The sequence below is a fragment of the Cygnus olor genome, chromosome 1, assembly GCF_009769625.2.
Source record: "Cygnus olor isolate bCygOlo1 chromosome 1, bCygOlo1.pri.v2, whole genome shotgun sequence".
Classification (NCBI taxonomy): domain Eukaryota; kingdom Metazoa; phylum Chordata; class Aves; order Anseriformes; family Anatidae; genus Cygnus; species Cygnus olor.
In genome coordinates, this window is record NC_049169.1 from 124,718,491 (window position 1) to 124,744,916 (window position 26,426).

Genomic DNA, 26,426 nt, shown 5'->3' on the forward strand with positions numbered 1-26,426 from the left:
TGGCCAAACTGTGTCCACATCTTACTTAACAACAGCGTTCAAGCAAGTTTCAAGCAATCTGATTAAAATTGACTAAAAGTGCCTTCCTTCAGTAATCGCTTAGACAGAATGAATTTTACATTAGCAGGATCAAGCACACGTCAGGCCTCAGTGGAAATGAAAAGGGCTTATAGTAATAGGATTTATAAATCCACCGCATTAGGTTAATGGCTAAATGGTTTACATGTAACTTTTCCCCCTCCTCCTCACCCTTTAACTCAAAAAGAAAAAAAACAAACCCACAAAAAAAAAATATCCCAACCCTATATTTGGCACTTTTAGCTATGAGTGCCAAGGCAAAAACAGCCTTTCATGCACTTCTTTTTAATTAGCTGAAAATTAAAAGCCATGAGTGATCCTTCATTAACTCTTTCAGGGCAGAAATAATCAATTAGATTTTTATAAAGCCAGAATGCTTGAAGACCCTAATGACCTATTCCAAACAAACACAATGAGCTATCTACACATGCATAATGAAGCTCCGATGGTTTGAAATATGCAACCAATAAAAAATGAGATCCTCATTCCTCATAAAATTGGCGGTAATGGAGTTCTCCATATGAATATTTTCAATTGCAGCGACGACTCTAAAAGCCCTTGCTCTTTCTCAGCCAGCAATTCAATCCGCCTGTTAGTAGCAGTTACTAATGACACTGGAATATAGATGGCTTAAAGCCAACGCGCCCTCTTTGCGAGCGCTGGAATGTCCTCCGCCATGTGGTAAACCAGGTGCTTTGTTTTGTTCTTTTGGCAGCTGAGGCTTTCATTTTCTGGAAATTTGAAAGCAAAGTCATTCAGCTGAGCCCCTGCAGCAGCAGCCACTTGCATCTGCTGCCTTCCCCGGGCGCAGGCAGGGTGCCGACAGGGAAGGAGATCATCCCCAGCAAGTCCTACCTGGCGCCCACCTGTCCCAGAAGGTGAGACCAGGTCAGGTAGGAAGGGCGAAAGCTCGAGCTAAACACGCACCGCCCTTATGTTGACCAAAATTAGTTAAGAGTTGTCAGCTAACAAGGTCAACGTTTCTCAATTAGCCACCGCTTTGCGTTTTCAGGTCACTGTACAGACATTAATAAGTGAATCCAACACCAGGATTAAAGCGAACTGCCAACGCCACATGCTTAAAAATAACTGATCAAGCATCCACCCCTTGTCACCAGGCGCAGTTACATTATCTCCACCTCACTTTCTTTCATAGCATGAGCAGGGCAGCCAGCCGGTGGGGCAGCACCCCCTGCCCTCCCCTCCCCTCCGGTGGCAGCCCGGGTCAGGCCTGGCTGAGTCGTGCCCCTCCTCAACCAAGAAGTTTGTGCTTATATCCACCCGCCTGTTTCTCTTGGGAAATTTATTCTTTACGTCTGTTGCACCACACATACATGACTTGTTACCAGCCCAGGCCCAGTGGCCCAACAATAGCTGGGAGAAGCCGGTCGGCTCCCCCGTCCGGCCGGGTATCGGGTTCACATTCCTTCCCCACAAACACTTGTCTGGTGTCACACAAAGGAGTGACCAACAAACCTGATCCAGGGCCGTTAAATTCAGACAGCAAGGCACCACACAATGACCTTTACAAGAACGATATTAACAGGTGGCTGGTGTCTAATACAAATAATTATATTACGCTTCAGCAGCGTGGACCAAAGTGGAAACACATTGTCTTGTCATCAGCAATTGAATAAGCCCAAGTAACACTACCAGGACAACCTTTTAATGCTAGGAGCTCTTTTTCCTCCTTAACTCCAAAAAACACCTTCCTTCATGGAGCACGGACAATGAGCCCCCACCTCTACCACAAGGTACCTCACCTGAGAGCTTCATGAAGAAAACTGGCACTTCCACCCCCAAGCTCGGAGAATCCTGCTACCCTTTGGAGATCACGCAGGGATTCCTTAGGATTAAATGCAAGCGTTGCCTATGAAGTGTCATCCCATCTTTCCTCCTGAAAACACATCCCTAACCTCAATTATAAACAAAGAAATGGATAACATAGCTGTTCCCAAGCAAAATTCTTCAAAACCTGGAGGAGAAACCAAGCTACACGCAATCAAATTAATTGCTCTCGCTCGCTAATTAGTTTTTCCACCATCAATCATCTCATGTTAGCTGCAGTTTTCATCAACCTTTAACCCTGAGATGAGCCACGGCTTTGACAGGACAGACAGCTGTGGCAGCGGCTGCAACGTTTTGGGAAAGAGAGCCATTTCTGACCATGTCCGAAGCTGAACTCCACCTGGCCGGGGCGAAAAGGGGATGGGATCCAGCACACTGCCCGACCCACAGCGCTCACCCCAGCAGCCCCCGTGGGGTCTGTGTGGTGTGTTGCGGGCCGGGGGAGCCTGGTTGTCACCCTGCCACCGCGGCCCCGGCCGCATGCCACCAGCGGCGAGCCAGCCTGCGCCGAGAGGGGCCAGGCGGCAGATCGGTTTCCTGTCAGCTGCGAGTCAGCCGACACTTAAGCTGCTCAAAGGCTTCTCATTCTTCGCTGTGGAAAGGGGAGGGCAGGTTCAAGGACACTGCGGCCTGTCGAGATTATGTTCTATACGCACGGGCAAAAAGCTAGGAAATGGCAACTCAAAGCAAGAGGGTAAGCGGTAACATACGGCTTAGGCATCGACACATGGACGGATGGTGGAAGGGGTTGCCAAAACAACACGAATGCCCACAAGGAAATGCACTGGACAGATAAATTGCTTAAAATTTCATTTGGTGGCGCAAGCTGCCTCAGCCATCTGCTCCCACAGGGTTAGGCCACAAGTGACATACCCATTGGCTCGTTAGGGAACGGTTAGTGAGGGCCTCCGCCATGCTGTAAGAGCAGCAGAAAGAATAAAATGAGCACTCAGGCATGTGCTTGCTGCTGAACGTAGCCCAGCGAGAACAGAATGGCTGGGATGTCCTGAGACACCTCCGAACAAAACACATCCCTCCTGGGGGAAAGGCAGCTCCTCGCTCCCATGCAGCGAGGGGCTCCTCCGGCCAGCAGCACCGAACACGCTGCAAGGAGCTCCCGAAGCTCGCTGACAAACCGGGATCTGCTTTGCATTCCCCTTCGTCTTCAGAAAGGGAAACAGGAACTGGCCAGCATCTCCCATTTCGGGCCTCTTGAACCAAAAGCCAGTTTGGAGCAGCCAGGTGGGTGCTGCTGCCCTGACACCTGGTCAGCCCCAGTGTTCACCAGCGGCCGCTCCTCCACTCGCAACCTGCCCTCACCTCAAGCACGCCATTTTAACTCAGGCCGAAGCGAGAGCTGAGTTTTACACAACGCCTCTGGGAACTTCATTCAGGGCTCCCCCCAGATTTGTAAGCAACATAGTACTCAACCAGACAGGCCAAAAACCCAAGGAGTGGCGATTATAAATTTGGAAAGTGACTGGAAACACAAAAAGTCAATGCTTTGGAAGTAAAGACATCTAACACTTTAGAAAAAAAAGGGGTGGGGGGAGAGCTATTACGACAAATAAGAATTTGTAGGGAAGAAAAATCAGCAAGAAACAAAATCCAGTTGTCCAAGAGGCCTCCAGTCTCCTTACACATGTAAAAGTACTTAAGAACTGCTCCAAATTTTCCCTCTGCCAAAAAAGCACCACCCATCCCTAGAGTCAATGTCATCTTCGTTTCTGCCTTTTTTCTCCCCATTAAGGAGGTATGTGTATTTATTATATATGCTTCTTCTGTAAGTCATTAGCTCTTCATTAATTCCTTTAGTTATTTATTCTTTCTTACTATTCTGAACACTGAAAACAAAAGCAAAACCACAAAAGACCTACCTAAAAAAAAAAAGTCAAACAATCAGTATCTGAAACATCATATGCTACAGTGACATGGTTAAATTATCCTATAACAATATGCTAATACATACAAGTCAAAGCATCACCTCAAGAATTAATGCCTGACAACAGTATCTTAAGGTAAAAGAAAAGGAAGGATATGGAAGGAGAAAAAAAATGAAGTTACAGAATTATAGCAACTTTATTCTAGATTTTGCCTCTAGTATGGTTGGAGTAAAAGAACCTCTGGTTCTCACCCTCAGGTCTCTCTGACAATTGAATAAGGACATGCCATCCATCCAGGCCACTCTGAATTTTAGCAGTCTAACAAAAATACACTGGAACCTGACATAAAGCACGTCTGCTGAGTATCTGAAAGACAACAGTTGTGAGGATTACAGCCTGATCGCGTGCGGGCTCCACATGGCCTGTCTCTCCATGTTTGTGTGATCAGGCCCATCGTGGAGAAGACAGTGTGGTCAGAGTGAGCATGCTAAGGACAGGCTCTCTTGGGCAAGACAGACAGAACTGCCTGCACACGTTGCCATCTCCAGTGAGCCACTTGTAGCAAAATTTCAAGGTGCGTGGGCCCCAGTGTTTTTCAAAAGATTGCCAGCACAGGTTGCTAGAGGTGCAGGGAAGACGCAAGAAACTTAAAATCAGGTTGACAAGCATTTGTTCTCAGTCACATCTATCATACAGTTTTGATGCAAGAGGGGATTATTTGTATTTTTAAATCAATAAAGTCAACTTGTACATGAAGACAGTTTTAAAGGAAATGAGTTGTCCTCAGTGAAACTGAATCCAACTGGCATGTTGTTTTATCTTACAAAAAATTGTACAGTTTCAAATTAAGTACTGATAATGTAAGTGGCAACACAGTCCAACAAAAGATGAGTTTTGTCTGAAGTCATAACTTCATTCATACACTGAAGATCATGTCTTTTACAGGGTGGTTTCCTACTAGTTACTATGCTAGGAGTTTTTGATATACAAAAATATTATCCACAAAACCTAGTGACGCACACACAAATCAATTTGAAATATTTTTTGTTCCACAACTCTGCAAATTAAAGTCGCACGAGTCCAGCGGTTATAAAAGCTATTTTACATCAAGAAATATACCATCACACCTTGATCCTGTACCAAAACCTATGCAAGTCACAAATTAGGCCTAAAGTCTACCTATCAGTTCAGAAGCACATGCTAAAAAGATACCAAAACCTCGACATTCTTCTATGCAAGGGATATAATAAGCCGATGCTCATAAGAAGTATTTTTTAAACAATCACCCAGAACGGTTAATCTAAATAACATTGAATAAAAAGATGTGATTCACATTTATGAACACATTAGCAAAAGGGATACTTACCACATCCCCAGAAGAGTCTGAGTTTTGTAAGGATATGAACATTACCTTGAACTACAGACAAGAACGAAGACCCAAAGAGCACACCTTTTTCAAGTCACCCACTGTCTCAGGATTTAACAGAGTCTGAAGAAGGAGAAGTTTGTAACAAACTCCGGGGAACTCTCCTTGGGGGTTCAGCCACTAGCAGTATAATGCTTTGCTGCACTTGAAGAAAAGTCTGTGGCCAACCACTACCCCCAGAAGACACATCCTGCTACACGACAGAGCGAGCACTGTGCTCACTGCAGTGTGACAGCACAGCCCTTAGTGATGGCACTGCTGTCAGCCACCAGCCTCACAGGGTCCTCTCCACAAAGGTACCTCCGCTTGAGCCCAGTTTTACACACCTCCCTGTCCCCATGCATGGCTTCTGAATCAAAGAGAAAACATCTCCTCCACAGAAAAAGGTCTAAGTGATTTGTCTGTTGCACCACTAAGACTAACATGACCTCTCCTTCTCCCTCTCTCTCCCTCCTTCCCCAGTACTGTCTCAGCAACGAACGCTGGCTTCTCAACTTCCACTCAGCAACCAATTTTTGTCCACTTTTTTTTTTTTCCACAGACCCCACAGCCTCTGGGCAGCCTGTGCCGGCACTCCATCACCCGCACAGCACAGAAGTGCTGCCTGGTGCTCAGAGGGAGCCTCCTGTGCTCCAGTTTGTGCCTAGTGCTTCTTGTCCTGGCACTGGGCACCAGTGAAAAGAGCCTGGCTCCATCCTCTTGGCACCATCCCTTCAGGTCTTTATAGACATTGATGGGACTCACTCCGAGCTTCCTCTCCTCTTGGCTGGACAGTCCCAGTTCTCTCAACTTCTCCTTGAAGGAGAGGTGATACAATCTCATCATCATTTTTGTGGCCCCCCTTTTACTAACAGGCTCTACTTCATACCTGTACCTTCAAGCTGAGTAACAATGTAACTTTTAGAAGCAAGATGTATGATCTTGATTTAACTCAAATGTTGGGAAATCCACCCAACAGCTGCATAGAGTTGCATCTCTCCACAGCTTCATTCTCATGAAGTTTAAGAATCCAGCGTGGCTCATTTATAATGCCAACTGCAGTGACATCGAATCTGCACCAACACACACAAGACACTGATCACATAAGAGGATTTGTGAGACAGAGGAGGAAGAGGTGAATAACAGATGGCAAACTGAACCACACACATTAGGGTCATCAGACATATACAGAATTTTGCTTCTTTGCCCCTCTTACTGCATGATGGTCTTTGCCACAGCAGAAAATCCCTACAACACGAGTGCTTCAACACTTAGCAGAGCAAAACTGAAGCAGTGTGCAATGTACCGCGTGGCAAAAAGGTCTATTAAGAAATCCAGGCCCAAGTCATCTACCCCTGCCCCCTAAAAACATACATCATATAATCCTATATGGCTCCATTTAAATTCAGCAAGGGGTGTTTTTTTTTTTTTTTTGTCATTTTTTTTGTTGTTGTTTGGTTGGTTTTTTTACCTTCACAAGCCTCAATGGCCAATCTGAGATAGATACTTGTTCCTCGTTGTACCCATAAACTGCAGATAGTCAGACATCCTAAATGTATGTTCCCTAAAGGTTTCAGGGCCCCTACCACTGCTGCCTTAAAAATAATTCATGTTTCAAAGGGAACTCCTGGGGAAAAAAAAATGTATTTTGTTGGCTCAGAGCACTACTGTCAGGATGGCTCCTAGATTATTCCCTCGAGGTAGACAGACTAAGTAGGAGGCTTTATCATCATTCAGGCAGATGGGTTATTAGACACATGACACCAACAATTTTAGTAGACTTGAACACGCAAACTTGGTTTCAACGTTGAAATATCAAAATGAATCCACTGCTGAGGAATCCTCTGTTATCAGATAGAGGTGTTTGATAGATACCATCAGAAGAATCACATCTACAGTGTAATGATTTAACAAAGTATTCAGTAAGGAATAAAAAATAAGAAAAGTAGGTGTTAAAGAACTGAAACAGGCACCTAAGTCCCCCTCTCCCTTTCCCTCTTTACAGGCTGCGTGTGAATTAAGCTCCAGTATCCTGTAGCTCCCAATTTGTAACTCTTCACCTGAAGAGTAATGGTTATAAGAAAGTCATGAGAATAGTGGTTTTTTTTTGCACTCTTCATCTTTTTTATTCTGGGCAACTGCAGTAACTTTCAGAAGAGAACTAAATGTCATAACTGTAAATATTGAAGACTGGAAGAAAAAAGTCCCTAAGCAGTAAGTTTAATAGCTTAAAATACCCAACGGAAAATTGTGTCTTCAGAACCGTTCCCATTAAGCTGACCCACTGCATGCATAGCAGTTTCTACCATTTTCACAATGTAGCCGCATACTCCAGATTCTAACTTGTAAGCTGATGCTATTCAAGAAGTGCAAGATTGCTAGAGCTGCAAAGAGCTATCTATTGTAAAATTCCACAGATGCTTCTAATAAAACATACTGAGCAGTCTACTGTGTAATCACTCTTTTCACTTCAAAGAGAGTGACATCTTCAAAATTCACACATGAAACATGTCCATCCACAAAGTACACTTCTGAATCTGTTCATCTTAGTCTCTAAGAACGTAAGTGAGAGAGAGAAAATTAAGGAGATCTAGCAGCGAGGCTTCTTAATTCCTGGAAACAGGAATTTACTGGCATGAAATAAATACCTGATTTGCTGTTTGCAGTTCCTGAAAGATGGTCCTAAATAAAGATTTGCATGCTGGCTGTAAAGAAAGACTTCAAATAGTATCAGAACGCAGACCAAGACACTTAGAAATCTGGAGATTCAGCACCTGAACGTCCTCCTGAGGGCGTTCTGGAGAGTGGCCAGCAAGGGGTGTACTTTGGCACTTCTCAGTCATGCTGCCACATACTTCCACAGTTTTCTAATTGAAATTTTCCCTTTTTCAACTCTGGAAAAAAGGAGTCATCTTCACTTCTAACTTATTTCTGACATGAGCCCTACCATCTTTAATAGAAATTTAGGTATTAAGCATGTATTGCTTAAACCAATAATGCTTTGTAGTAACTAGATAATATTAATTCAGTAAATTTATTATTTCTTCTATAGTACACCACTGACATACAACAGTGTAACTATTTGGGGGTTAAATTCCTGTGGAGTCCATAAACTGCCATGACTCAAAATTCCCCATTTTAGCCAAATCTTAACTTCTGTTCAAAAAAAAAGTTTAATGAATGTGTACGCTAGATATTTAATCTGTTCTTGGAAAATGAGAAATGACCTTCACTCTAGTAGCAACTGGTTTATACTGTCCAGCTATGCACACAAGGGCATTCTGTGTTTGCTTTGATCGCTTGCACATGCCAGAAGTTGATGTCATTGATAGATTATGGCTATTGACACTGCTATCGCTCTCACACAAAAACTTTATTAGCATAATAGAAGGGCTGAAAGTGTGCTACCCCAGTTTCTAAAAATCTTCCCCATCTGCTGCTGCGTGACATAGGTAGAACGCCTTCCCTTGCCTATTAGCTAGGATACAGCAGGCACTTGAACTCCACAGGAAGACTCAGGCTGCATCTGTCTCATGAGCAAAACTATTGTTTGTAAGATAATTACTCCAGCATTGTTAACTTGCAGCAATAATCGAGAAGGAAATCACCTAATAAGCCAAGTTACATAGTAATCTAACACATTATAACAGTAATGACTGCATATCAACTTTGAACCCCCTTTTGTACCAATTAATTTCAAGAGCATTAGCACCAACAGTAAACGAGTATGAAGCAGTTTAACTAATTAAAGCTTGCTATGTAACAGACTTAGTTTCAATTATCATTTTTCACATTAGTCATCTGAAACAGTAGTGGTATGTACCAGCTGGAAAAGTTAAACATTTAGAACAGGGGCTGCCTATTCCCACAGCAACAGGTAAACGTAGCGCCTTTTGAAACTATGTTATGCACTTTCCTAGGAAAACTGCTAACTAAGCCTTATCAACAGAGACAAACAGCAGATGGCAACAAATGTGCCAAGAGACATTTCATCCTCCAGGAAGAGTTCAACACAAGGCATCAGCAAAAAAGGAGCAGAGCTGGAAGCTTGACTTCCACAGATCTTAGCCAGCTGCTCTCTTCTGTAGGATTAAAAAAAATAAAAATCAAACCTACTCAAGCTGTGATTCTTATCCTACTGTACAAAGTTTCAGATGTAGCCCATCCATGCATCTTTCACAGAAAGTCCAGTACCAGGTGCATCACAGGAAGGTTGCAGTCCTTTCCGTTATGAGAAGCTTGCTTTTCAGTAAAGAAGAATTCGTTCAAATACATTCATCAACTCTCAAGTCTGAGTTAAGAGGAGCCTAAAATTTAGGTACTCTTTTATATATACCTGCAGGAAAAGAACTAATTATTATCCAAGCTTCTTTGACTTCTTGCCCACTTTTGGGCTCACAGAGTTGGGCTTGCCCTCATGTGTCCTGTGTAATGCAGTAATTTCTCTTTACCAATTCTGAGCACTCGGTGTTTTCAGGTGAAAACCCACAGCTATCTTCTCAAGATCATTTTATTTTGTCCTTACACACTGAACACACTGACTGAACTGAATGCTGGGGTACAAGTCATTTTCATGTTTCTCCCCCAAGTTTTAACCTCAAGGCCTTGCACTTATCAGAGAAGTTGCTAGGATTTTTGGACAGCTGATCATCTGTGGAACTACCCATCGACAACCCCACTGATCCCCTTCTTCCACCCCCACCCCCAAGTAACCACACACCAAAAAGGATGATAATAGTACTCAGCTGGGAAGAAACACAGAGGACAAGAAACAGGAAAACAGAACTAAAATAATAAAAAGGAAATCAATTACTTGCTGTCTCAAAAAACCTATTTGCAGGTTATGTTACTATTGTCCAAATACTTTACAGTAGAGTTGAATTAACATTTAAGCACTCACGCCCATTATGTTTAAATGGTAGTTAAAAGCAAAACACGTAAAGGAATTCTCTCCCACTATGGATACACATACAGGTTTAGGTTTTCCCAGACTCCCATCTCCCCCTTTATTCACTGTAACACTCAAAACCTCAAAGGGCAGAATAAGTGCAAGTCACTGTTTTTTTTTTTTTTTTTACAGTGGATAGCTGAAGTCCTAAAACAGCTATTGGCCAGGACACAAATATTCACAGTTAAAGAGAAAAAAATCTCCATGTTCTGTAAAGACTGGGTTAATTGGTTAAGCATAAAAAAAAAACAACTTTTTGTTTAAAAAAAACTTCGTCAAAATCCAGACCCCATGAAAGATGCCTACTTCCAACACTATGTCGGAAGAACTTAGTGGAAAAAGTAGTATCACGTCACATAAAATTGAAAAGAAAATAAAAGCTTAACAAGAACCCAGAGCAGATCTGTGATGGTCTATGTACAACACAAACTATTAATAAACTGTTAACCCCAATTCTTCTCAGAGAGAGGAGCAGACTGACAGTCACAAAACAGGCTTTCCTTAGGTTAAGGTGGAAAAGGCCATGGACAAATACTATGTCGGTACTGATACTTGATAATTGTGATAATCTACTACCATACATGCTTCACATGCTCTTTGCAGCAAAAGAAGTTGCTTGGCTTAGCAGAGAGGCTCTCCCCTATTATGCAGACCAGCTGAGCTTAAAACTATGCAGTACTGTATGGAATAACAGAAGGATCCTTTCTGGAGCAGTCAGATAAATGCCACTTCATACTGCTTTACCATATCCAGATCTCCTCTGACAGATATTACTTTTTCTTTTTTTCCCATTACAGGGGAAAAAAATTAAAGCAAAATCCCTTTGGGGAAGGAAACAGCTGACATTTAGTAAGCTAATATAATAAACACTGGACAACAACAAACATTGATTCCCACAGTGAAAATTAATGAAAAGGAAACTGGGACAGCTGCACAGTCCAAAATTGGCACTGATTTTCAGAGAAGGAATAGGATCCCTGAAACTATTACTAGATGGCTCAGGAATCCCTGGCAAAAAATCAAACAGTTTCTTAAAAAAAAATTGCTGTAATTTAACACAGTATTTATGACAGAGCAAAGTGACACAAGCTCACACTCCAGGCTGAAAACTGAGAGACACAAACACAAGCCACAATTTATTAATCTTCCCTCGGTCAACATGTCAGAAGCCCATCTTACTGGAAAAAAAAAAAAAACTAGATTACTTGCTTATATATGAAAGATGAGAGACCCTCAATTATTTTCTTCAAATAATTGAAAAATAAAAGTTCAAGATTCACCATCAAAGTAACAGATAGCAAAAGGTCTGTACTAGAGTAGGGGTAGGGGAAAGAAAGGGTTGTTTTTATTTGAATGGGAGAAAAAAAATGCATTTGCTTGTAAAATCCAATAAGATTAGGACAGAATCTTCCAGAGAAGCCTAAAAGCAACCAGAATCATTATGAAAGCCATTAGGTCACCACAGAAGTGCAAGTAACCCCTAACCATAAAAAGAATGACATTCATTAAGCAATGACAGAGAAGGAAGTAAAAGGAAAGAATCTGCACCCTCCCCACCAAGTGATCAGTTCCAAATATTCCAAGTCCAGCTGAAGAGTCAGAGAGATGTAGAAATCGTAGCCTACTCCAAAAAGGGTAAGGTCTCAAGGAACATTGTCCCAGTTTAACAAAGAGAATGCAAGTTGGGAGGAAAATTTCTTGTGTGACAGCTTTCCCCTAATTTTTTTTATTTATTTTTTTAGGATCTGTGAGAATTTTCCCACTGTAGGAGTACCAGAACTAATTCAATTTGTATGTATATGTATGTCAGCATAATACACTTTTGGCAAGTGGCAGTTTTTATACTCTTCCATCCTTGGTTGAGCAAGGCATTTTTATTCATAGATGAAGCATTTCAGCCCCCTAAAGTCAGCCCAATCTTGTTAAAAGTCAGAATCATCGTTCCATGATTTACATAAAAGCATTCCCACTGAACTAAACAGCAACTGAGAGATACAGTAAATGGGTTCCAGATAACATTTAAATAGCTGTACTAATTACACCACACAGGAACATGATCCCGTAACTCAAATCCCCAGAATAACCATCTAGAACATTAAAGGGAAAAGAGAAGAAAAGACAGTAGGCAAAGGAATTTAATAAATAAATAAAACATTCAGCATAAAGGAGGTAATCTCAACTAATTAGATGCCGTAATGATCTTCTCACAATCTGTTAGAGGTGAGTAGTAGTTAATAACTTCGCAGATTTCCTTCAATCCTTTAACAAGGAAGGAATGACAGTTTCTAAATCATTATTGCTCTGTCATCCTGGACCACTGCCAAGAACGTGGAACTTCAGGACACCTGTCAATTAACTCATTCCTACTGAAGGCAGGCTCATCGTCAGCCTTCACATCTATTAAAAATTAGTGATTAAAAGCAATCAGATCAAAAGCCGTGGCAAAATTAAAATCGGAATTGGTCTCTTGAAGGACAACAGTCTTTGACAAAAGAGCACAGAGTTGTCTCACTGCTGAATTAACTACATACATATTTTGGAAGATGAACTACATGATGTAATAGACCTTTTTCCATCTCTAGCATCTGTGGTATATAGTGGTACATGCCAAAATGACTGGCCACCTGATGGACAATTGTGTGTAAGAGTCAGATCTAAAGCTTTTCTCTAATCAAAGCTTTCTGCAGGGGTTCTCAGTCTAAGTACAGGCTTCTCATTGATTTTTCTTTTCCTGTAGGATGACTACTTTTAACTGTAAGTTGAAAAATATAAAGTTATGCATTGAAGCAAAAAAAGGTATAATACATATTAAAACATCAAGACAAGTGAGCTATTATGATTTAAAGAAACTGATAGATTTCTGTGCAAATACAAAAATGATATTTGCCTAAGTTAAAAGATGCTAATTATGCTGAGTTCCGAGGGAGACAGGGAGAGGGAGGGGAAGAAACTGAAGTCATTGCATGAAAACCGAAACATCAGCTGTCATTGCCTCATAGCCAGGGAGTTCAAAAAAATCAAAGTCAAGGAAGTCCTAGGTTCAACAAGGGAAATTCCAATCAGAACAAAAGTAATGGGAAGCCTGCAAAACACTTGAAAACTGAGCTGAGATTTCCTTGTGCTTTTGTGTCAGTCTTCCACGCGTTAATTCCAAATTAAAATACAAGAAAGCCTTCGATAGATGGATATCCCAGTAACATAAAAAGCACCAAGGAAGAACAATGAACTAACACCAGACAACATTCGTCGCACTAAAGTCAATCAGAGAAAACAGGAAATTAACTCTTAGCATATCAGTTGTGGCACTGCCTAACAGAATGAAGACACAAAGAAAACAATTCAGAACACCAAACTGAAGGGGGAAAGCTGCCTAGGGAAACAACAATTACTTCAGCGTAATTGCCCTTTTTCTGGGCAACTGTTCTGCAGGTTCGCTTTCCTTGAACAAAAAGCTGTTTGTACCTGGAGGTCTTCTATATCACAATCACAAAACTTTCTTATGTAGGTCTTCCAGGAAACGTGACCTTGAACTTCAGCAGAGCAGCTCAGCACACAATCCTGCTTTCCTGATAACTTCCAATTGTTTAAACCCACCAATTTCTGGTCTATTCCACGAACAAGGCAAGCAATTAGAGAGAAAGCATTAACTTAACAAGGCTTAATCGATCTGAGATGAATCAGCGAAGCAACCGTTTGGCTACAACTGTCTATTCCTATCTCAGTAGGACTCAGAAGCTTTGGTGGTTTTTATTTCCCTCTTAAAGAAAAAAAAAAAAACAAAACAAACACAGGGCTTCCCAACTTTATCACCCAAATTTTAAGTGTTTCTCCAGTCTCACGTAACCACCAAGGCTAGCACAAGCTCAGCTAGATATGACTGCGGGGAAATAATACCTGCAGTAAGGTTCAAATGACAACCTAAAAAACTAATTTTTTCCCTCCCCCAAGACCATCAGTTAGAACTATGAAAACACAAATAAAAGACTAGACATGAGAAAGATAAAGGGAGGTGGTTTTTTGTTTGTTGTTAATTTTGCTAAACCGGGTGTTAAAATCGGATTTTATGAAGCAACTCTTTCTAGTGGCTCAAATCAGCAAATGCACACAAGTATCAAATTGTAGACCAGATATCAACATACATAATCTAACCCTACTCCCTGAAACCTTACCCAGTAAGTCTGATAAAGGGCATAGCCTGACGTTGAAGACAACACTACCACCAGCAACACCTCCTGCCTTGTATTATGTAAAGCCCCTGGAATGAAAATAAATTGAGAGCAAGCGTAGGTTAGGCTTTCACACGCATTTCAACCATTTATCAAACTCTAAAATTTGGAGGGGATTTATTTCATCCAGCTTTGACACTGCCTTCTCTCTTCTGCAGAGGAAGTCTGAAAACATTAGTTTAGTCTACAGGCCTGACTTACAGGTTTCCTTGCATCAAACCTTGCCTACCTACATTAAAAAATCCACATCAAGTAACCCGTCTCACCTTGTTGAACTACGTCTAGCTTTCAAGAACCCTTTGTTCCAAGCAGAATTCTTGATGACACCTACCAGAACCTCCTGTATTCTAACAAGTATACTGTACCAACAGCAGTAGAGATGGTCTACCTTCCACAGATAAACACAGGTCTTGAACAAACCACCTCATTTGTCCCATAAGTATATTTCAATGCTGAGAATAGCATAAGCTGTCCATGTACATCTTCTAAATTAAGCCAATGAATCCTGGCATAGGCCCAGCAAAAGGACATACATGCAAGAGACCACATGACAATCTATGCAGCAAAACCAGCAAAACTAACCTTCTAATAAAGTGTGTTTCACAACAGAGAGCTTTTACACAGTGGGCAACATTCCCAGGAAATACACGTGAATGTTGGTTATGAGATCAAGGTTGTCACATTTTTGAGAACAGTATGAATATTTAAGTCTTGTGGGAAACAGACACTTCAGTTAGATCATTTTTCTATACTCTTAGGAGTACAGGAGTGCTTGAAAAGGAAAATGGATTTTCTCCCTTAATTTGAAGTCTCTTATATTCTGAACATTTTATTAGCATCTAGTTATCCAAAACCATGGTTTCTAGAATAGGCCAAAGTCCAATTTAAGATAAACGAGTGAGGCAATAATATCCTGAAGCATAACTTCTGTTAGGTCTCAAAAACCCAAATATTTTATGGCAAGCTACCAATGTACTACGAAAACACATACTGCAAAGACTTGCAGTGCTAACAAATATGCAGGCTAGAGAAAAACATTAAACAGCAGTTAGCAGTGGTATTCTTCCAACCTTAATAGTAGGTATTAGAAAACGAACTTATTTGAAAATGGAACTTAATCAGTCTACAAATGGCGTTGTGTTGTTGCAAAAGCTCTCATCTTCAGGGCAGAGCTCCTGTGCTCCTACATCGCTCTTCTATGAGGCACCTCTGTGCCTGTACTCAGAGAAGAGAACCACAAAAAGATCTGTCTTTTTGAATCTCATAATTCCTACAGTATTCTAGGCAGGATGAAATTATTTCTTCGGTTATTCTAAAGCTTAACTGTGGCAAACTCTCTGGATTCAGGTATGCCCACCATTTTATGGCACACCTGAGTCTTTCCTGTTGCTACTGGATGTGGACAGACATTTCCACCTCTCCTAATCCTGAGAGATCAGCTCTCACCCAACACACATGGCTTCTACAAGGGCAGGTACTGTTACATTTTAGATACTCTGGAAAACATGCCAGAGACCTTGCTCCTTAAAGTCTCCTCGTACCCTGGCTCTCAGTTTTACCACGATTTTGAGTGAGGAGTATCTTGTTGTTACCTAGGCAGCCACGTTAAGATAAGATTCAAGCAAAAGCTGTATCTTTTGGCAACACGGGAACAAAATACAAGAAAGGAAACCATAAGAAGAAATAAAAGTACAGGAGGAAGAAAAACACAAACAAATAAAAACGCCAAGTGTTCATCCTATTAACACTAATCCTACAGTTTCACAGTCAGGTGTGAGCTGGAAAAAGGCTGGTGATGCTTGACCCCTTGTATCTCATACTGGGTCTGCCCCCAATTTCTGACCTCCTCCTTTCTATCAGCTCTAAGAGCATGCAGTGAGTCACTGAGTCATTGATCCAACAAAAATCAATTTGGTTTTCCCCTAGAGTTAGTTTTCAAGTCAGACCACCAGGCTGATCCAACTCACCATGTGGCCATGCAATTGCTAGAACCCATCCATCGAAATCAGTAGTCAGGAAGCGAGAGGCACCACACCTTCGGTGACAGCACAGTCGTAAAATAAGCAGTCATGAAAAAGAAAGCCTCTGCAATCCCTCTGACTTGCTGTACCTCTCGCATCTGATCAATCTTCCTACACATTTCTAAGTGAACATCCATTGCATAAAACCTTTTTGCTCCTTAAAGAACACCACCCACCCAAAATAAAATAAAAATTCTCCTTCAGGCTCATTTCCTTCTCACACTGAATATTCTGGCCATGGTTTTTAATTGAAATGTTTAATTTCCTCTTTCTTGGAGGAACGAGCTTCTTTGGAAAAAAATGTTTCTTTGGAGATACAGAAGTCTTCATCACACCAGATGTCATCTCATGCACTTGACTTACAATAATAATATTCAATTTCAACAAACGTTAAGATGTTCCACGATTTTTCTACCACTTGGCACTCAGTTTGCATTTTTAGATTGTAAGCAGCCTCTCCCTCGAAATGTCCGTTCTAACTTGCTTTGGATATTAGCATGCAGAATAACGTACACAGCTTTTCTACTGGCTCACAATTGCATATATAATGATAAATTTAACAATAGTGAGCACTGGTTTGACACCAACAGCTTCCATTTAGGGACACTGCAACAACTTAGCACTACTTCTTGGAAGATTTCAGTTTGTCATTTCTATATTTAAAAGCAATTAAGAAACTCTTTGCCTAGACTTTTGTTACCAAGTTCCAAGTCTTCCAAAAATGTAACGCTGATAATGTATTCCTTGTTTAAATATAGATGGCATGCTTAGATGAGAATTTAGGAGGCTCCTTTCCCTCATCTAACATTCCCGTTTCTCCCATACTACTACATGGAAGAAACCAGGTATCTGACAATTGTCCCATTCACATGACAATTAATGCAGCCTCCTTAACGAAGGCTTTATAAGCTATTAAGAGAAAGTACATAATGATCAATCTACCCAGATGAACAAGACTTGGAAAAAAAATGCACAGAAAGATGCCTGGATTTTTTTATTTTTTTACAGAATACAACTACAACAGACAGCCATTAGCCTGCTTACCTACCCTTCCTTAATTTATTTTTTTATTTTACTTTAAATGAGCTCATCTTTCTCCACTTTGTCTTTCTCCTCCCTCATCCTTTCTTTTCCCAGACTGCTGCAATAACATGCTTTTATTCATTCCTTTTGACTGCCAGGGCCTTAAACTAATTATTAATTGAGAATGTATCTAAGGATCTCAATGAGAAAGTTGGAATTAACCCAATTGCCTTTCTCCCCCTTCTATTTTGCATACTGTAACAGCAGATCTACCTGTTAGCACGGCTGAAAACAGCAAATGTGTGATTTTCCTTTCAAAAGCAAGTTTAGTGGCGACACGGGCAAAAATGCGTAACAATGAAAAACAATGTAGAAAAATGAAAGCACCTAGAAAAGGCCACAGTTTGAGTGATAACCATTAGCAACCACCTTGTCTACAGATAAAACTGTCTCAACAACTTTGCTGTCCTGTAAGAAAATCCTGCAGTAGAGGGCATCCTGAGTTTGGGAAATCAGACAACTGACACTTCATCAAAAGACTTGTCCTTTAAAGAGGCTAGAAAGGCATGACCTTACACTGCCTGCTAGTGCAGAGCTGCCTGGCTGTACAACACCGACTCATCTTGTTTCCAGTTGTTAAATTACATTAAAGGACATCTAAAAATATATTAAATATTTTCCTATTACTTTTCCATGCAAGCAACTGCTGTCGTTACAACAAGAGCAATGCCCAGGCAAATGCTTAGTAACAGGGAAGGGGGCGGGGGGAGTCCAGAATCCTTCTAATCTCTCTAGATCAATAACGTAACATTTGGATTGCAAATGCAGAAAGAAATTTTTATCTTTAAATTTGTTGTAAGAACAAGAACTGAGACGTTTCTAACAATCAAAATAGGAAAACATTCATTTCTTCCAAAAAGGTGAAATGGATCCCAGTTACGGTTTTAACTCTCCCATCCTAAATTTTTGCTCATTTTTTTCTTCCAAAATATACTGATAATTGACCTGTCTACCTTTGATATACAATACATTAAATTCAGAGAAATTTCACACTGATATGCCTCATCTTCCCTGCTGGAGATTACCCACAATCAAATAAACAAACAAACAAGGAAGACCCATCTGAAAAAAAATCATATAGTCAATGTTTAAAACACTTTGTGACAAATGAAAGCCTTAATTGATTAATGATCTCAAGGTCTCTATCGCCATCTAGTGAAAAATCCCTTCCATTACTACACTACCAAGATAAAACATACCTCGTTCAACAGAATGACACACACTAACTGCTCTCCAGGATCCAGCCTATGTATAACCAGAGTTGTAAGACTCTTCTATGTTCCTGCTGCTTGTTATAAGGTAAATAAAGTTCCAGCACTGTCACATATCTCACTAAGGTTGACTGATGAGAACTGAGCTCTTAGGGGAAATTTTGTCATAGGTTTACAGATTACACTCTCCTAGCACTGTGATCTGACTTTATAAATGGCACTTTTTCTATGTTGTATTTAATAATTCAGCTATTACATTAATGTGAACACGTCATACACTAACACAGCTTAAAACAAGTTCTTAAAATAGCAACATATAATCACAAGAAGTTTTAGTCATCATAACGAACTCCATGGTAGTTCCACTACCTTTGATGCATTGGCACAGCCAAACCATAAAACAAAGTTACCGTCCACGAAAAGCAATACAAAACACTCAGCGCTATACACCTGCAGTACCTGGTCTTCCTATAGCTAAGGGGTCTTCAGTCACGCAATTAGAACGCAGCAATTCACAACAAGTCAATGCTTATTCTCTATCACCTATGCTAAAACTTAATGCTATGGTGAGCTTCAAGAGCTTCAATTTGAAATGTACATTCTCTACTTTAAATTATTCTGTTACGACTTACTATTGAACTATAATTTTATAAAAAATATTAATTTCACTTTTCATCCTATACTTTTCCCACTTAGACATATACATTAGAGACATCTGCAAACCTACCTGAGTTTACCAGGTCCTCACCAAAAAATAAAAAACAAAAGAGCTACTGATTACTGATCATCGTAAAAGGCCATTGAAGTTTACAACATTAACATTTTTTCTCCAAGTTATTTTTTAATTTACCTTTTCATATACAAGAGCCAAATCTCCTAATACTTAACATTCACCTATTCTGTATTAGCATTTACTGGTAAGAGGAAACCTGTGAATGGAAAAACTAAAAGTTATAGAGTAACATTTTTCTAGGTTAAATATTCCAACTTATAAAAATAAACCAGAACGCTAAGGCGTCATCTTGTGTCATCTTTTATGGCAGAAAGTACTACTCAAGAAATAAGGAACTTATAAAGCTGTATCTGTTTACTGACTACCTACATAAAAATGCAAGTTTCCATAACAGAGCATATACAATGTATTTCATCAGAATCTATCATACTTACACAGAAGCACAAAACTGCAGATCATTCTGAAAATTCTGAAGTTTTCAAAAGTTTGTTATCTCCACAGTATCCAGAATAACGAGTACTAACCTACCTCAAAGAACACTAAAAAAGAACTTTAAACTAAAAACTTTAGCCCTACAGGAGGTGCTGTACCAGAAGAGACCTACCACAACATTAATGCTCCATTGATTCCAGCAGTAGTGCTGTCAGTTGAAGCCTGGCTCCTGCCAACCTCCACAGCACCTCTGCGCTGTGCTCCCAGCAGCCTCCTATCACAGAGGTACTTTTAGAACTGCACTGGAGACAACACATTTTCAGGAAACAGTGCAACAAAGCATCAAGTTCTTCCTCAAACTCAGAGCAACACAGAACCATACGTGCAAACGCGTGCAAAGAAAGCAGAAAGCAAGCTCATGTCTAGCACCACCAGAATTTTAGAGATATGAAATCCTTCTTAACCAAACATCAAGTATGTGAAAAAAAGCGTCTCACAGCATTCCCCTACCAACTATTCCAAGATCTCCCCGCCACACAGTAACCCATTTCATCATTACTTTGGAACACCTAGGTTGGATGGGGCTTTGGGCAACCCAGTCTAGTGGGAGGTGTCCCTGCCCATGGCAGGGGGTTGGAATCAGGCAGACTTTAAGGTCCCTGTCAACCCAAACCATTCTGTGTTTCTACAGTTCTTACAATTCTATAATGCAGGAACACCAGAATTGGATGCACTATCATCTCATAACTGGTAAGTCACAGACAACTGAGAATAAACTGTATGTGCAACTACAAAGTATTTTTCCTTTTAACACAGAAGCCAAAAGCTCTGGTATCTATACAATACCTAGTTTGTGACAGGTGCTCAACGTGACTAATAGAGATCATTAAAAAAAAAGTAAAATTCATGACTTGTAAAACACTGCTATAAAATATAAACTACATGACATTCAGCTGCTTTTCATGCCAACTTTGTAGACAAATACATCAGAATCTTAAAAAAAAAGCATACACACCACTATTTCCTTAAAGGAAATGTCAACATCAGAATTCACACAATGTGTAACTCATTTACAGTTATCAAAGCTGGAAATTATTTCCTAGTTAAACACGTGTATAAGGTTAAGCATACTGGTTACATAAATCCTGGGAGGACAGCAGATGTGGGATTGCCTCTAGAAAACTGCTCAGATGGGACATCTTTGAAAAACAAAGATGTGTTATCAGAAACAAAACACTCTTATGCACATTAGCTAGAAGTTGTAAATGGACTTCCAGCAAGGAGAGCTGTACCCTCAAGTCACAAAGCGTACATGCCTCTGAACACCGACATCAACTCATTTATCTCCCTCCTGGAGGAAACTAAATGAACTAAAAGGTTGACCAAACACTCTGTCACACTCATTCCCTAGACCGTTGCAGATTACTGCTTGGTATTCTCTTTTATAAAGAACTCGCAAGCAGCACCATGAAAAAACTGTGGTTTAAGACACAGTATATGAGTGGTATGCTTTGGATCTGAAATGATTCTTTTTTTTCTCCCAACTGATGTGGTCTGCATTCAGCTGCCAACCTAATCAATGGGAAGAGTAGTTTTGCCTATAAAGTTAAGAGTCTCTTAAAAAAATCTGGCCTCTTGAGGCTAATGCAAAGCTTCACTCTAAGGAACAACCAGTTTTTGAAAATAAGGCCCTAATACATAATCCACTGGCACCAAGGGACTAGTTAGTCCTGTCACTAAATTCACATTTTCAGGAAACTCAGCGTATCAGGGCACATGACAAATTGGCCAAAGACAGGCTCATCCAAGCTGACATGTACTACCGAATCAAAGACCGAGCCATCAAGCAGAACTAGAAATTCACGGAAAACGTGAAAGCAGACCTGATTTTTTTTGTCACCATAATCCAGTCTGTTGAAACTAAAGAAGTTTAATTCAAAATACACCTCTGGCTAAAGCTAGAGCTTCAGCTTGTCACAGTTTTTGAGACATTTATCTGATTCTTTTCCAGACACCGGATTCTTTTTTTCTTCTGCAGTACAAGAAAGATAAACACTACAGTTACGGAACCAAAATCAGGTTTGAAAACAAGTAAAGACCACACTCTAATTCAATGAGAACTAGGTATCTCAAATTCACTTTTATGTACATGTGTTCACAACCTGTTTAATGACTTACCTCTCTCCCTTTATGGGTCACCAAAGCAGCCAAAGGCTTGGCATAGAATCTGCTGTAGGAAAATCCCAGGCAGCCATACATGCTGTTAGCAGTGAGTTTCAAAGCTTTCTGTCTGATATCATACTGAAAAGAAACACAACCAGCAAAAATGATACAACCATAGCCAACAGAGAACAGAACTCAATCTTCACAATTACATTCACAGCTTCTTATATAGTCTGCAGCAATGATGGGCTCCAAGTAAAGCACATTACAATCACTGCTCACTACTAATCATCCCTATTCTGCAAGGCTGATCAGTGCACTTAAGGGGAGTGGGAGGAAAAAAATCAAAGGAGTTCCATAAAACACACCTGTAAATAAAGATCAGGATTTAAGTCTGGCTGTTTCATTAACTGCTTAACTTGGCGCCTTCTCTCCACCAGTTTCCTGATTTCCTTCGGCAGAACTCCCATTTCCAGAGATGGGTCCGGAAGCTCTGGAATTTCTTCCTCTTCTTCAACCTGTCAAATGATCACCGCTGCTTATCCTTTTTCTTCTTGAGAGTTAGCTTTTAACGTGTAAAGTGAAAAGCTTGGGGAGGAGGAATGGACACATACACACACAAAAAAACAAAATAGTTTCTATCTACTCCTGCAAGAGCACTCAAAGTGCAGCTTAGGACAACAAGTGTGAGAGGTGTTGGGTTTTTTTTGTGGTATTTCACTATACTACTTGGTCCCTGCTGGGGGACAGGAACTCAGCTGGTCTCTGGAAGAAATCCAGCAGAGACATGGACCAGTAGCAGGGAGATTTTTATTTACTTATTTTAGCATGTGTATAAATACATATAAATATAAAAATATACACATGTAAATGTGTGAAAGAGATAGGTAAAAAAACATAAGAGCACACACAAGCAATCCTTTCCCTGCTGAAATAATACAACTTTTTTTTTTTTTTATTCTCTTGTAAGTATTTTTGGTATTCTGAACTGTAAAATAGAGCACAAGACTTGTGGAAGTAATCTTTTGAATAAGGTAATTGACGAAAGAGAAATCGACAGTAACAACAGACTGAAAACCCTACCCCAAGCAACTCCAGTACAGCAAAACAACAACCTGACAGAAAGCACACATTCTTCCTTTTAACGTAACTGAAGAAGCAATTGGTCATAAAAAAAAATGAAAATATATTTCAGGTATAATGGAAGAGACAGAAATACAGAGAGAGACTATGGTGTTGGTAGTCTAGTATAGCAGCCTAGAAAGAAAGGTAACAAGAAACAACAGTAAAATTTGATTAAATATCATGCCATGATAGAAATCAAAAAGAGCTGTTTTGAAGCACACTTAAGAAAGAAGGATAAATCCACAGGAAGTTTGGCGAAACTTAATGAAAGAGCTCCACATACTTTTGTCCTCGTTTCTGCTGTGGTACTGACATTTTATTTGTTATAAGATTAACTATGTCTCATAACTACTTATGGACAACACACTAATTCCAACTAGCGAGCTGATCCCAGTTAAAAATAAAAGCCTCAAGTTTAACCTTTAGCCCTGACCAGCTCACTGCTTCAGTTTACAGCACAGCTCCACCACCAACTGCGCCAGCACAGCTGAGGGGAGAACAAGCAGCCATGGACAGGCCATGGCCAACACAGCTGCGAAGGAAACAGTATGTGGAACAACACCTTCAGGCGGTTTTTCGGTTGCCTTTAATATGCTTCAATGCTTTATTAAACAGTGTGATTTCAGCAAAGCTGATCCTGCAGCTGACAATCTCAGGAGCACTCCCTGACACACTCCCTGACACACACCCGCAAGACACGCACAGAGTTCCCCTGCTATCTAATAAAGACTGAGTTTTACTGCACTCCTTCTCCAAGCATGAGACTTGCGGCTCCTCCATTCAGGTACGTTTGCATGAATTCTACGGCGACTTAACTTTAAAAAAATTGGCCAGGGGTCTCACAAATCGCTACGAGGACATGGGACTGAAAAGGACCAATGGAACCTGACTAAAAATCTTGTTTCATGAGGTACCAAACTAGAAAAGATAGATTTAGAAAGATTCTAAGAAGGTATTACTGAAAGGAAGATGACAGATATACTACTCACAAAACCCCAAACCAGAACTTACCAATGATGCACCTTTAAATAAGAATCACTTTTTCTAAGTGTGAGGAAAAAAAGGCAAAAAAAAGCCAGAGTAAAAAAAGAACAATTTCTTTAAAAGCTAATTCACAGAAAACACACTGAACTTAAGACAGTCACAAGTTACAGCACAAACCTCTGCCCTTTTTTGTGCTTCTGATGACACTCGTTGCACTGTGGTAAAGCAGATGTTAAACTCCTGAATAATTGATGGGTACAAACTGTTGAAGTCGAGAAGCAAAATAAACTTGTCATAAAAACCTAAAACAGAGTTTAAAACAAAAGGCACAATTACTAAGTCCCACTAAGGACTTCAACTCCACAATTAACATTTAAGTGACATAATACATTAAATCCCTTAGAATAGCTGTTGAGATGTACTGCTACCCATTGCAGACAGCTGTCAGAAGTGGAACGATCCAACCCTATTAACTCATCAGAGTTGAACAGATAGCTTCTGTGTTACTATAGGACACTTGTACAGTTTTCCCCACATAGAGGAGAAACTGGAAGAAAACTTACGTGTCCATTAGAAGATTATATAGATACACTGTCCTAATCCCTCTCAAGAGCTTAGTTTCCTTAAAAAAGCTAAGAAAAAAAGCTTCCCCAGAGTTAGTAATTACATGTTGGGAATTTTATTGTATCGAAAAGGAAACAACGAACCCACGCCGAACTCCCCCAAGACACACAGATTGCCCATTGCATTGATATAACCTACCTGTATCTAACTTCACAGAAGAAAGAAAATTGCCACATCTTACCGACTTTGGGATCCAAGACTAAGCCCCCAGCATATGCTGCTTTCTTTTTCCCTATCTTTGATTTATTCTGATCTTCAAAATCTTCATCTTCATCCACCTACATTTGGCATTTAAAAAAGTCATTATCTAGTCTCCAACATTTCTATACTTTTGGAGGAGTTAATTTTGGCAAATCAAATATGAAAATTGGGAGCCACTGCAAACAGTTCCTCTTAAATACACGCAAAACATACTATTTTCATCATGATCCTTATTAAGGCTCTCTACATCTAAAGAGAGCATACAAGCCAACTCCTAAGGGAACAAACTGACCACAGGAGATTACAAAGACTTAAGGAATTGTCATCGTTCAACATACCACCTGCTATGTATTTTCTGGATGACTGTAAGAGTCAACACCAAGAAAAAAAATAATCAACTTACGACCCACAAAGAGATATTGTTGTACACTTAAAGTCAAAGTGTAGTTTTTGGAAGTACAATAGGTAGGCTTCAATTAAACAAACCTATTATTGACCTAAAAAGTATTTTGCTATTTAATTACAGTAAGAATTTTGGTTCCAATGCTATTCCAAATCATTTAAAATTCAAGCACTGCTTTGATGCAGTTGATGCTTTGATGCAGTAATACAATCAACAAAATTTATTGCTTTGAAATTTGCTGTTGAACGTATTTAAAAGTAAAACTAAAAAGCAAAAAATAGTGAAAAATGAATTCTGAAATTTAAATTTGTTTACTAGCAATCACAAATATTTCTGTAAACATATTTACAATGGCATTATCCAGAGGATTTTTCTTAAACATCCTTGGATCTTTTACCCATATTCTCAAGTCATCTACCTTACAGATCATACTTGAAATACAGTTAATCAATAAAATGGATTTTCTTAATTGTAGAACAAGTATACATCTATTAAGCAACATAGCCTATCTTCTTCTGTAGTATTTCCTTACAAAGCCAAGTGCTTGGCTTATTTTAGTTTAAAACTAAAAGAGCAACTGAGTTTCCATAGATCCACAATACAATGAGAACGGTGATAAAACATCCCTTTAAAACAAACATTTCTCCATTGTCAACTCAGCAAAAGCATTTTTTTGCATTAACCGTAAGCTGTAAGTTAAGTTATATCTAAAACAGGCTATGTTTGTGCTTTATATGTTCTCACAGAACAGTAATATGCAACAGATTTTTTTTTCTTTTTAATAAAAGTTCTCAAAAAGAGAAAAACTGGACTCACCAATTTATGTATAGGCTTTTTGAAAACTTGTTTATCTGGCACTATGTAGTCTTTTTCATAAAATGCATGAAGCAACAAGAACTCGTTACGCTCAGATCGTCCTCCCATCATTGTCCTTGACTATAGAGTAGGGAAGAAAAAACGAATGTTATAGCAAAGCACTGAAACCAAACAATGACATGCAAAAATAGACTAAGAACGTCTTTCATCTACTGTAAATTCACCTAGCATTACTATTATGT

At 39.9% G+C, this 26,426-nt stretch overlaps 1 protein-coding gene and 1 non-coding gene across 15 annotated transcripts in view; both read right to left on the reverse strand.

Moving 5' to 3' along the window:
- POLA1 (DNA polymerase alpha 1, catalytic subunit) overlaps window positions 1–26,426 on the reverse strand; it is a 203,219-nt gene that overhangs the window by 147,902 nt on the left and 28,891 nt on the right. For all 14 annotated transcript variants that reach the window (XM_040531361.1, XM_040531432.1, XM_040531486.1 and 11 more), the window contains exons 22-26: window positions 26,185–26,304; window positions 24,946–25,042; window positions 24,318–24,442; window positions 22,400–22,549; window positions 22,047–22,169 (exon numbers count right to left, since the gene is read on the reverse strand). In XM_040531361.1, coding sequence (XP_040387295.1) covers window positions 22,047–22,169; window positions 22,400–22,549; window positions 24,318–24,442; window positions 24,946–25,042; window positions 26,185–26,304 — 615 coding nt within the window. The remainder of the gene's footprint in view (window positions 1–22,046; window positions 22,170–22,399; window positions 22,550–24,317; window positions 24,443–24,945; window positions 25,043–26,184; window positions 26,305–26,426) is intronic.
- Window positions 24,580–24,710, reverse strand: LOC121064241. Its single transcript, XR_005816440.1, has one exon.